This window comes from Oryza glaberrima, chromosome 6 (genome assembly GCF_000147395.1).
Source record: "Oryza glaberrima chromosome 6, OglaRS2, whole genome shotgun sequence".
Classification (NCBI taxonomy): Eukaryota; Viridiplantae; Streptophyta; class Magnoliopsida; order Poales; family Poaceae; genus Oryza; species Oryza glaberrima.
This window is the reverse complement of record NC_068331.1, coordinates 22787738-22800244: the sequence shown is the minus strand read 5'-3', so window position 1 is coordinate 22800244 and position 12507 is coordinate 22787738. Positions and strand designations below refer to the sequence as shown.

At 50.1% G+C, this 12507-nt stretch overlaps 2 protein-coding genes across 2 annotated transcripts; both read right to left on the bottom strand.

The window, feature by feature from the left end:
* Nucleotides 1-859: 859 nt before the first annotated feature.
* Nucleotides 860-4113, bottom strand: LOC127776725 (phospholipase D alpha 2). Its single transcript, XM_052303253.1, has 3 exons — nt 3857-4113; nt 1814-3725; nt 860-1430 (listed from the first exon to the last, which is right to left on the bottom strand). The coding sequence occupies exons 1-3, from the start codon at nt 3962-3964 to the stop codon at nt 997-999; spliced, it is 2454 nt and encodes an 817-aa protein (XP_052159213.1). The 5' UTR covers nt 3965-4113; the 3' UTR covers nt 860-996.
* Nucleotides 4114-7944: 3831 nt separating this feature from the next.
* LOC127777848 (phospholipase D alpha 2-like) lies at nt 7945-10904 on the bottom strand. The gene is made up of 3 exons (XM_052304469.1): nt 10711-10904; nt 8628-10602; nt 7945-8538 (listed from the first exon to the last, which is right to left on the bottom strand). Exons 1-3 carry the CDS (start codon nt 10816-10818, stop codon nt 8093-8095), a joined length of 2529 nt encoding a protein of 842 aa, XP_052160429.1. The 5' UTR covers nt 10819-10904; the 3' UTR covers nt 7945-8092.
* Nucleotides 10905-12507: the final 1603 nt, after the last annotated feature.

Below are 12507 nucleotides of genomic sequence, written 5' to 3'. Positions count from 1 at the left end.
CTATAACTTTCAGATAAGCTAGGACCGGCTGAAATCTTCAGACTTTCAGATAAGCTGGCTAACCAATTTCAGACTACAAGCATAGCATAGGGGTGATAGGGTCAGAGTAATGCGAGGTAGCTTTCACTGCTGAAGCTGAATGAGCAAGTCACTCTTCAACAAAGCATACCTACAATTTTCAGTACTACCAGGATGTATCTTGGTTCAGGCAAATGCTAGGACCAGCTGAAATCTTCAGAATTCCAGACAAGTTGGCCAACCAAATTCAGACTACAAGCAGTGCATAGAAGGTGATAGGCTAACTGTAATGTGAGATAGCTTTCACTGCTGAAACTATCAATCTAGAAAAAGCACCGACCTAGTGAAAGAAAATTCAAGGTAAACAGTTCACTTAGAAATTTCAAATTCTGGTCACTGGCCAGTGATATTAAAAAGGTAAACATGCTTCTGAAACTTACTGCTCCTACTACCTTTTCCCAGAATGTGACGTTGTTACTGTCAAGTATAGAAATCCTTGTCCATGTATTAAAACTTGGAGAAAGCAGCATGGTTTGACTCAAGATTACAAGTCTGCTCTGTCTTGGTCCAATTCAAAGATTGGAAAGGAGATATACAGTTCATGCAGAAATAATTTCTCCAGACAGGCACATTGACCATGTGTAGCTGACAACCACCACTCAAAGCTGTCTTGAATCCCACAGGTAAAACCTACTCTACTAAAGTACGTACCAAGCTTTTGACACAATGTGCCACAACACCAAGTTGTCCAAGACTTCAGTATATTCAGGTCAAATCTCCAACAAAACATGCCTATTATTTCAGTACTCCCATGAGGAAAATCATGATTCGTGCAAAAGAATAGCATCAACTGATCAACCAAATTTTGACTAGAAATAGGCGTGACACCCTATTATTGGGCTGGAAATTACATATCTAGAAGCACCACCCAACAGTGCAAGGTTTCCAATTATGCAGCACAATCTGAATCTTGCTACTCTATGTGGTGAGAAAGGGAGGCAGGTTCCCCTTCGTGCCGATCACTGGAGCCTGAGTGTCAGGGAAGAATTTCGCTCCTGGGAGCTCTGTCACCGTGCCTTCCTTCGTAACACGTACCGGGTAGGTCAGCAGGTGCCCAGGAAGGTCATCGTTAAGCTCATCGCTCGCGTAGAGGTCCCAGTACTTGTCAGCCATCTTGTTCACCCTCTGAACACACTCCAGGCTCTCTGGGTTCAGGAAGTTGTCATGCAGCATGCCAAGGTGCTCATACCACAACGACATCCGGAAACCGTGGATTTGTCCTCTTGCAACCAGGCCCTTGGTGTTCAGGTGGCATGGCTGGAATGCACCCATGGCGATCTCGGAGTCTCTGCCCCCATCCATGGACCTCTGGTTGATGTTGGCAGATCCAACAATGATGTACTCGTCGTCAACTGAAACAAACCAAGGATATTAAGTTCCAACAAATTTATCTTTATCAACATGAAGCATGTCATCAAAGCACAGGTACTGAAATAAGAGCCAGTGACAATATATTGTCTATCTTACAACAAGGAATGAAGTAATTGCGTATGTTGCCTAGTGACAAGGAAATTGAACTGTGATGTAAAAGTCTTTCCTAACATGTGGGTGTCGAAATTGGGGCAAGTAGTTATGAGTGTATAAACATAAAATGGGACATTGGAGATCCATAAGAGGTGCTGCGATTCTGATTTGTGAATTCTTAAAGATGTTAAACAATGCAAAAAAGATCATGTGTCAGCTGCAATCTGGAGTAAATTTAGAGAACTTGTGACAATAATGTTTTTAAGCATACCTATCATCATCTTGGAGTGAACATAGATCATGAACCGGCGTGCCTTCTGTGCCTTATCATAGTCTGTGCCATCCAAAGGGCGACCTGCAGGTTCATACTCACCATTCAACTTTACTTCCCTGTTCCCTAAGCAGAAGAAGGTAAGGTAATCCCTCGGGTCAGCATTGATCCTCTTCGCCTCAAGTGCAACGGCAATATCATAGTACATCATCTCCATTGTCCTCCTCTGCCAATCCAGTATTGCCTGCACTGATCCACTAGCAGGAGGTCCTTCAGGCCACATTGGCAGCACAACATAGACTGCAAAACGCTCACCAGCTTCAATCTTGTTCACAATCTTCAGAGAAATCTCTCTGGGAATCAGATGCAACGCCTCAATGTCTTCTGGTCTGATGCCATCGGCTTTCCATGCAAATGAGCTGCCAAGGAAGTACTGATTCTCGATGTAGATGAAGTTCTTGGCGCGGCGAATTGCGTGGATGTATGCATCTTGGATGCTCCTGTCAATGGTGTTGTTCTTGCCACTGACAAGGCCTGATCTTGCAGCAGCCTCTGGAGTGCTAGGGAAGCCGAAGCAGGCGCCGCCATCGATGGACCGGAACAACTGAACACTCCAGGCCTCACCGTCATCGGGGAACATCACCGGAGACGGCGGAATAATGAGGTCGGCCATGGCTTTGAGGTCTAGGAGGAGGTCCTTGTCACCGCCTTGCTTCCTCCACCGCTGCTCGAAGTTGTAGAGCACATCCCAAGCCGCGGGGCCTTCGATCTTGGAGTGGATGTCGTGCCATGGCTCCCTCGGCCCGCCCTTGGTGACGGCCGCGCCGTCGAGGTTGGGCTGGTGGAAGTCGCTGTGGTGCGCCGTGTCGAGCGTCCGGAAGAGGGAGTGGAACTGCGTGTCGTAGCGGCCGTCGCAGAGGTCGAGGCCGCCGACGAAGCTGACGATGCGGCGGCTGCCACCGCCACGCGGCACCGGCATGTCGTGGTCGACGATGACGGTCTTCTGGTGGTGGGTGATCATGTAGGCGATCTGCGCGCCCATGATGGCGCTCCGCCCGGCGTCGGGGTTCCGCGGGCAGAGGACGCAGCGCACGTCGGTGCCGCGGAAGTAGTCCGCCGTCTCGGCGTCGTGCGTCGACATGAACCCCCACTTCATGCCGAGCGACTCGACGGAGGTGCGGTCGTCCCAGACCAGCAACAGCACGCGCACGCCCTCGCTGGCCTTGCGCTTGAGGAGCTCGCCGAGGGTGGCGTTGCCGCCGGGGCGCTGCCGGGTGCCGTCACGGATGAGCGTGATCTCGGTGTACACGGACCAGCCGGTGAGGTATATGAGGTGCTTGGCGTTGCTGATGGCGTCGAACACGTCCTCCCAGCACCGCCCCTGCCGGTAGTACCCGCCGCCGGCGAGCGGGATCCTGGGCGCGAACGCGTCGGGCACGTGCGCGTCCTGGTACAGGGTGACCCTGCACCCGGGGCGCTGCGAGAAGAAGGTGTACGGCACGCCGGGGTACCGCGCGCCGGAGACGCCCCTGCCCCACCCATGGCGGTCGCCGGCGACGTCGCGGAACTGCAGCCGCACGTGTATCGTCGGCCCGTGCGAGATCCTCCTCCTGCCGGCGTCGAGGATGTCGAGGCGGCGCTCGATGGCCTCGCCGGACAGGAGCTCCCTGACGGGGAGGTAGGCGCGGCCGATGAGCGTGGCGCCGATGGGCTGCGCCGCCTTGACGGAGAACACCACGTCGGCGGCGAAGTGGGCGCAGTAGATGTGGAACACCTCGTACCACCGCGGGTTCACCGGCTCGTCGTCGACGACCCGCGTCCGCCCCACCCGCGCCCGGCCGAGGTCGATCGTCGCGTACAGCCGCGTCGCCCCCTTCCCGAGCCCCAGCGAGTCCTCGAACCCTTCCACGAACTGCACGAACGGATTCAAAAATCAAACCCACACCAAAATTCGCGCCTCCTCTTGGATTGCTCCAACCAAAAATCTCTCACCACTAAATTGGATCGATTTTGAGCTCGAAGAGAGAGCGGGATTCGACTGACCTTGCGGAAGATCCCGGGGGCGGCGCCGGTGGCGCGGGTGGGGTTGGAGAGGTGGTCGGCCTCGAGGATGGTGGCCTCGAGCGTGCCGTGCAGCAGCAGGTGAGCCATGGTCGCTCCTCCTCGGCTCCGCCGCCGCCCGCCGCCGCCGCCGCCGCCGCCGCTGCCGCTGACGTCACCTGCTCGCGGCGCGTCCAATACGAGCTTCCCTCCGAGACGAAGGGGACAGTGCGCCAACAAGGCGAAAAGCGTCCAATTAGGAGAGGGAAATGGAAAAGGAGAGATTCTAGCCTTTTATTTTGATTTCCTTTGCTCCAAAGAAAAAGACGTGGCGTTTGTGATAGTTATTAATGTCGGATCGGAAAATCCCGTAAAAAAAGTTGGAACAGAAAATATTTGGGAAATTGGAAAGAAGTTAAAGGGAGAATTTTGGGAAGAAGTTAAGGGCTGCTTCATACAGAATATTAACTAATTTATGTGGAGTTTCTACTATGTAAATAAGTTAGTACAATAGCAGACTATAAGCCAGCTATAAATATATATGGAGTAAATAAATGAGAAGAGATAAGAGCAGCGGACTATAGTTTTGTAGCCACCTGTAGCACAGACTATAAGACGCAATGTGTGTATCATAGGTGGGACCAGGTATTACTTGTATAGTAGTATATGTTTATAGGTAACTATTGTATGAATTAACTATTTTATGATTTAGAGTAAGTAGTTGGCTATACTATTAAACTTGCTCTAATATAGAGGATTTGGGGACGGATCAAGACAAGAAACTAATAAAACATGGTAAGGCTTTGGTAAAAGAAAAATACAATATTGGCAGGGATTAAACTTTGTTGTCTTTGAACCATTTTGAACCATTTTAACAAACCAACTAACTTAAGTCCTATTTGGCATGCCTTCGAATTTGATATTCGGGGTAGATTTAAAGTTTGTATGCTAAATTATATTGTGTAAAAGAAAAAAAAATTCTAAACTTCATATAAAATAGGAATGAAATGATTTATTCAAATGTTATCAATGTAATCGAAAATCTAGATCCATAAATTTGTAAAGCTAGTAATATCCAACTTAAAACAAAAATGAGTCCAAAGCCGTGCTAAAGATGGGTGAGGGTTGTGAACACTGAACACTCACCTTCCGACACAGAAAACTGAGCAATGAATTAGTGCACGATTAATTAAATATTAGCTAAAAATTAAAAATTGGGTTAATATGATTTTTTAAAAACAACTTTCATATAAAATTTAATGTAAAAACACACCGTTTAGCAGTTTGGAAGGCGTGCGCGTGTGGAAAACGAAGGAGAGAAGTTTGGAACACCCACAGACGAACTCAGCTTTTATTGGGGAGTTAAGACCTTTGATCTCCTTCCCATTTGCATGGTTATAATTTATGGGACAGTAGAAATACCCCGTAGCAAGTCACTATAGTAACATGCAACGACGATGATAACTTAAACACACTAGTCATATCCATATTCATATCTAGAAGTGGTTTTCTTAACGGCGAGTATCTACTGATGGACCCACATTCCATATTGTTCCATAGATTCGCCGCTATGTCTCATGACCTAAAGTTGTATTCTATAAATACGTCGTTTCCTATTGATGAAATTGACTAATGAGTACTCCCTCCGAAAAACTATATCCTAGGTCAAGATTATCATATCTTGATCTAGGTTGGTTTTTTTTTACGAAGAGAGTATCCAAATTCATTGTTTTAAGTGGTACCAAATCCTTATCTTGATTGTTCTTTTTTAACGGTGGAAGTACTGAGTAGTGATTACTCCTAGCTCCTAGGAGATGAGAAAAATCGGTGGAAATGTGCCCACTAACCACGCATCTAATCATCTAGGAGTATCACACTATCACACACACACACACACCACCGTGACACCAGGTCACCAACAAAGTGTCAACCACAAGACAGACAAAGACCACCAGAAGGCACAATTGGGGGGTCCAGGACTGCCCACCACGAGCATAAACGAGGCGTACGCATCCGCATCGCAATCGCAATCGCAACCACATCCCGTTCAGTCGCTGTAGATCGTGGAGCTGGAGGTCAAGCTCGGTGTGGTACGAGATTCGCCACCACGCACAGCTCCCGGTGCACAAGAAAGCAGAACGGAGCCCATGCATGGAAAAACGATCAGAATTCACAAGAACACAGGTGTGTGTACCTGTGACACTGTGAGCTTTTGATTCGCATGTTGATTGATCTGCTGCACATGTTAATTAACCGTGTGGCATGAACGCATGCATGATGAGCAAACGCTTCACAGGAGGAAATTAACGATGCATTTTATAGTGGATGCAGCGTGGAGGAACTGGCCGATCGGAGCAATAATTTCTTATTCCCAAAGACGGGGAGACAGACGTAAAGGAATCCAATGACTTGCGCTTTCGGTATCTAGCTTGGGTCTATTCTTCAGAGTTATTAAAAGATTGTGAGAATTTAGTTGACTAGTGAGAACTTAGAAAGGACTACTTTCTCAGTTTCAAGTTATAAAATTTTCTACTACCCACATTTACATATATGTTAATGAATATATGTCAATATTTATTAACATATATATGAAATGGAGGTAATAGTAAATTGTTATGCATAGTACGTCCAATCAATAGGTCCAGCACATACGTATATATGTATAGCATACTCATTTAGAAAAAGAATGGGCTACATTTAAGGTCCCACATCTTTCAACGAAAAAGAGTTAAATTTTTGTTACACTCTAAATTACATGTAATTACACTGTAAGTTTGAAAGCTTATATTGTATTTATAACTTAGTACTCACTCCGTTTTAAAATGTAAGTCATTCTAGCATTTCTCACATTCATATTGATGTGATTCATTAACATCAATATAAATATGGAAAATGCTACAATAACTTACATTATGAAACGGATGAAGTATTCTTTTAGCAATATTGTATAACTTCAAGTTAAATTAATCTTTGTAAGTACTTGTACAGCACCAATAATGAAAGGAAACAAAAGTGGATGGGCACTGGATCCTGGATAAAAGGAAAGCTCCAAATGAACCCTGCTATATGTACGACTTCTCCATCCAATCGGCGTATGACCGAAACGGCAGAGCAACACACTACATGACGGCGTGAAGCTTGGTATGACGTATAGCATGTTGCTAACACCGCGTACGCCGTAGTCGTCCAAAAGTCATCACATCCACTAAAACATAGAACACATCATCATCCACTAACAATAATTACATATCAAATCTCGTGCAAGCATACAACATCATCATCTATAATTTGTTGAATTCTACAAATCAAAATACAAGCATATTTAATCATCACCCCCACATAATTTCCATAATATTTTAACATATCTATTTATTATTTTTATAATATTTAGAATATATTCATATATATATTCCGCAGCAAAGACACCTCGGTATCTCACTTAGTGGTTGAAAAAAACAAGGCAAAATGAATAATTTAACCTCATGTTTCCCATCATATAACTAAATCTGAAATCTCCTAACCGCTCTATATTTTTTTACAACCCAGAGTAATCCAGCATTCACCGTTTTACCCCAGAATTTCCACCAAATGTCATATAGGACTAGCAAATCCAGTAAATTTTAAAGCCATCCAAGCCAGTGTAATGTAACATATGCTCGACAGCAATTAAAAAAAAACTGATACATTACTCCTAGCCTCCTAGGATGACTAATGCTTGCTAAAAAGACTATGACCAAGCTAAAACTTTCAAGAGTGATTTTGCTATGAGGTATAAGAAGCTAATACATTTTTATAATGCAAGATTTAGTACAACCCAGCATTGGTTTCTTAGGTAACACTGTAACAGGAGGTATAGGGTGTGTTTAGTTCCTGAAAAAAATTGAAAGTTTGGGAAAAGTTGGGAGTTTCGAAAAAAAGTTGGAAGTTTATGTGTGTAGGAAAATTTTTGATGTGATATGATGTAATGGAAAGTTAGAAATTTTGGGTAGTTGAGGTGAACTAAACACGGCCATAAAACAAATTGTTACCTCCCAAGAATCGTAAAATTCATAAACTGTCAACTTGAAATAAGCCGATGAACATAATTCATATTAGAACAGAACACTACATAGAGCTGTAGAATTCAACCGGAGATAGATTACATTGCTTGAAACAACAAACTCTGCCCAAACCCAAAGCAGAGCAACACTCTAGCAGTGTGCAGGAATGGCAACTCGATCACACACTCAGAGCAACACTCTACGACGTGAGGTAGGGGATCATGTACGCCGACGACGCCAATGTCCCGATCACCTTCGCCTCCGTGTCCGGGAAGAACTCGGCGCCCGGGAGCGCCGTCACGGCGCCGCCGTCCTTCTCGACGGCGACCGGGTAGGTGAGCAGGTGTCCGGGGAGGTCGCCGTGGAGCTCCTCGCCGGCGTACAGCTGCCAGTGCCTGTCGGCCATCGCGTTCACTCTCCGGACACACTCCAGGCTCCCCGGGTGCACGAAGTCGTCGTGCAGCATTCCCAGGTGCTCGTACCACAGCGACATCCGGAAGCCATGGATCTGGCCTCTCGCAGCCTGCCCATTAACGTTCAGGTGGTGTGGCTGGAACGCTCCCATGGCGATCTCCGAGTCCCGCCCGCCGTCCATCGACCGCTGGTTGATGTTGGCCGACCCGACGATGATGTACTCATCATCAACTGATAAAAGAAAAACATTGAATTCGGTGTGAAATTTAGAGCGAGTTTAACCGTAGTGGTTGAAATTTGCAACTAGTAGTTGTTGTTACCTATCATCATCTTGGAGTGGACATAGATCATGAAGCGGCGCGCGTTCTGCGCCTTGGCGTAGTCTGTGTCTTGATCCGGGCGATGTGCAGGCACGTACTCGCCATGACTCTTGGCCTCCCTGTTCCCCAAGCAGAAGAAGGTGAGGTAATCCCTCGGGTCGGCGTCGCTGTGATTGGCCTTGAGCGCGACGGCGATGTCGTAGTACATCATCTCCATCGTCCTCCTCTGCCAGTCGAGGATGGCCTGCATGGCCTCGTTGCCAGGGTGGCCCTCGGGCCACATCGGCACCACGACGTAGACGGCGAACCGCTCGCCGGCGGCGATCTTGCTCACGATCTTGAGGGAGAGCTCCCTCGGGATCAGGTTCACCGCCTCGACGTCCTCCGGCCTGACGCCGCCGCCGGGCCTCCACCCGTAGGAGCTCCCGATGAAGTACTGGTTCTCGATGTAGATGAAGTCCCTGGCGCGGCGGATGGCGTGGATGTACGCGTCCTGGATGCTCCGCTCGATCACGTTGTTCTTCCCGCTCACGAGGTCGAGGCGCGCCGCCGCCTCCGGGCTGCTCGGGAAGCCGTCGCACGCGCCGCCGTCGATGGAGCGGAAGAGCTGCACGTTCCATGCGTCGTCGTGGTGGTCGTCGTTGTTGGTGCCGGGGAGCTTCACCGGGGACGGCGGCGTGATGAGGTGCTCGAGGGCGGTGAGGTTGACGAGGAGGTCGGCGTGGCCGCTCTGCTTCCGCCACCGCTGCTCGAAGTTGTAGAGGACGTCCCAGGCGATGGGGCCCTCGAGCTTGGAGTGGATGTCGTGCCATGGCTCCCTCGGCCCGCCCTTGGCGAGCTCGGCGTCGTCGATGCTCGGCTGGTGGAAGTCCTTGTGGTGCGCGGCGTCGAGCGTCCGGAAGAGGGAGTGGGACTGCGTGTCGTAGCGGCCGTCGCAGAGGTCGAGGCCGCCGACGAAGCTGACGATGCGGCGGATGTCGGAGCCGCCGCCGCCGGTGCCGGCCGGCATGTCGTGGTCGACGATGACGGTCTTCTGGTGGTGGGTGGCCAAGAGTGAGACCTTCGTGCCCATGATGAAGCTGCTGCCGGCGGCGGCGTCGGCTTGCCGCGGGCAGAGGACGCAGTGCACGTCGGAGTCCTCGAAGTAGGCGAGCGTGTCCTCGTCGTGCGTCTGCGCGACGCTGAGCTTGATGCCGATGGCGTGGAGCGCCTGGATGGAGGAGACGTCGTTCCAGACCAGCATGAGCACGCGGACGCCCTCGCTGGCCTTGCGCTTGAGGAGCTCGCCGATGGTGGCGTCGCCGCCGGGGCGCTGCCGGGACGGGTCGCGGATGAGCGTGATGTCGGTGAACACCGACCAGCCGGTGATGTATATGAGGTGCTTGGCGTTGCTGATGGCGTCGAACACGTCCTCCCAGCACCGCCCCTGCTGGTAGTGCGCGCCGCCGGCGAGCGGGATCCTCGGCGCGAACGTGTCCGGCGCGTGCGCGTCCTGGTACAGGGTGACCCTGCACCCGGCGTGCTGCTTGAAGTAGGTGCACGGCACGCCGGGGTACGCCGCGTCGCCGACGCCGCCGCCCCACCACTTCCCGCCGCCGTCGGCGGCCACGTCCTTGAACTGCAGCCGGACGTGGATGGTCGGACCGTGGGGGAGCTTCTTCTTGTCGTCGCCGAGGATGTCGAGCTTGCGCTCGACGGCCTCGCCGGACAGGAGGTCCCTGACGGGGAGGTAGGCGCGGCCGATGAGCTTGGCATCGACGGACAGCGCGACCTTGACGGAGAAGACGACGTTCTCGGCGAAGTGGGCGCAGTAGAAGTGGAAGCGCTCGTCCCACCGCGGGCTCACCGGCTCGTCGTCGATCACCCGCGTCCGGCCGAGCCGCGCCCTGCCGAGGTCCACCGTCGCGTACAGCCTCGTCCCGCCGGGGCCAAGCCCGGTCGTCTTCTCCAACCCGTTCTCCAGCCCTTCCCACCACTGCAAACACCAACACCAACCAAGCACAAAGATTCAGAAACACAGCAAGAATCAGGGAAAAAATGTCGGCGAGGTGGATGATCGCTATGGATGGCATCGACGAGTGACCTTGCGGAAGCCCTCGGGGGCGTTGCCGGTGAGGCGGGTGGGGTTGGTGAGGTTGGTGGCCTCGAAGATGGTGGCGTCGAGCGTGCCGTGCATCAGCAGGTGAGCCATTGCTGCTGCTCCTTCAGTTTCAGTGTGTGGCTGTGTGCACTTGACAAGGCTGGGAAAAAGCTCGCAAAACAATGGTGTGGCATGAGGCTTGACGGGCTGCCAATTTATAGGCAGGCGCTGCTGCACATCGCGGAGCTGACCGCGTACGTGCTAGATTCAGAATTTCAGAGGATCAATCACAACAGTTACAAAAACACACACACACACACACACAAAAGATCAACGGCAACAGCACACAAGCTCGTGAAGCACGTTCGATCGTACTAGGAAAATATAGTAAATTGGTGGGGTCAATGCCCAATGAGATGTTCTGTAGTTTGTTCACTACAGACTTGCAGGCTTCGAAGTTCAAAGTGTATATGTCTCTGACATCTCAGTTTTCTCGGTGTATAGTTTTCTTCTGCCTCTTGACCCGTCTTCCCCCTCCGATTTTGGTGGTTCACCACCGGCGAGGGTCGGAGGACGGGTCCAACCGTCGTCGTCGGGTCCCTTAATAGTATAGTGTAGTTAGGTTGGTTCTTTCTCGTCGGGTCTTTTATGTAAGTTGGGTTCTTCTCGAGTTGGGAATCTGCTGGTGAGATTCCATGGTTGTCAGAGTGGATGGCAGCGGCGGTTGGTGGCGGTGGAGATGTGGGAATATACTATCTGTGGAGGAATCAGGCGGTAGAGGCATCACCTCTAGGCGGCGGTGGCTTCTCATGGCGCCGGCTTGATGTCTTCTCGGCTAGTAGTTCAAGCCTCTGTCCTAGAAGTTCTGGTGGTGGCGGTCAAAGGCACCTACTATGCGGCCCCTTAGCCTGATCGTAGTCCAGGATCTCCTGACCCGTGGGGTTGGCAATTGGGGCGTCTTCGGTTACATCGCCCGAAGGTTTCGACGGTGGCGGTTGGCGGCGCCTGCTGTGGCTACCGCTCTACCTGGTCAGAGGTTGGGATCTCCTGACCGGTGAGGTTGGTGGCTTGGAATGACCTCGACTGTTGCAGCTACTTATGGTGGCCAGCGACTTACTAATGGAGAGTACAATGGTGACGGTGGATGGGAACTTCCATTGGCTAGGTTCTAGCCGTCGGGATATGCAGGTTTCCTCATTTCCAACCTCATGTGTCGGCCTAAGTAGACAACAGTTCATTCGCCATCATTCGAGTTCTTCGGTGTTTATGGGTGGCTGGATTTGGGTTCTTCCTCTTTGTTTCCTAGCAGTAGTATCCATGTAGGGTTTGTTGTTCAGGTTGAGCTCAAGCTCCTCAAATTTAATGGCGAACTCCATGGAGAATTCCTGCTAAGCTCGGCGAAGCCCATACCAAAATCTATGGCTCAGCAACAAGCCTCCAATTTTATGTTGTTTCTGTGGAGGCAACCAAACGGAATCACTGGTTCGTCAAGCGGTGTGCACGTCAAAGGAGACCCAAGATGCAATCATCGCAGCAATGTCGCATCTCACTGTCAATTTGCACCTCTGCTACTGCTTAGATTCAATAGGAAGTTTGTTATATTAGGCTGTGTTCTTTTCTCCTCTTTCCCAACTCACTTCCCTCGTTTTTCATGCGCACGCTTTTTAAACTGTTCAACGGTGTATTTTTTTGCAAAAGTTATATATATAAAAGTTACTTTAAACAATCATATAAATCCATTTTTCAAGTTTTTTAGGCTAATACTTAATTAATCTCACTATAATCATGTGTTTTGTTTTC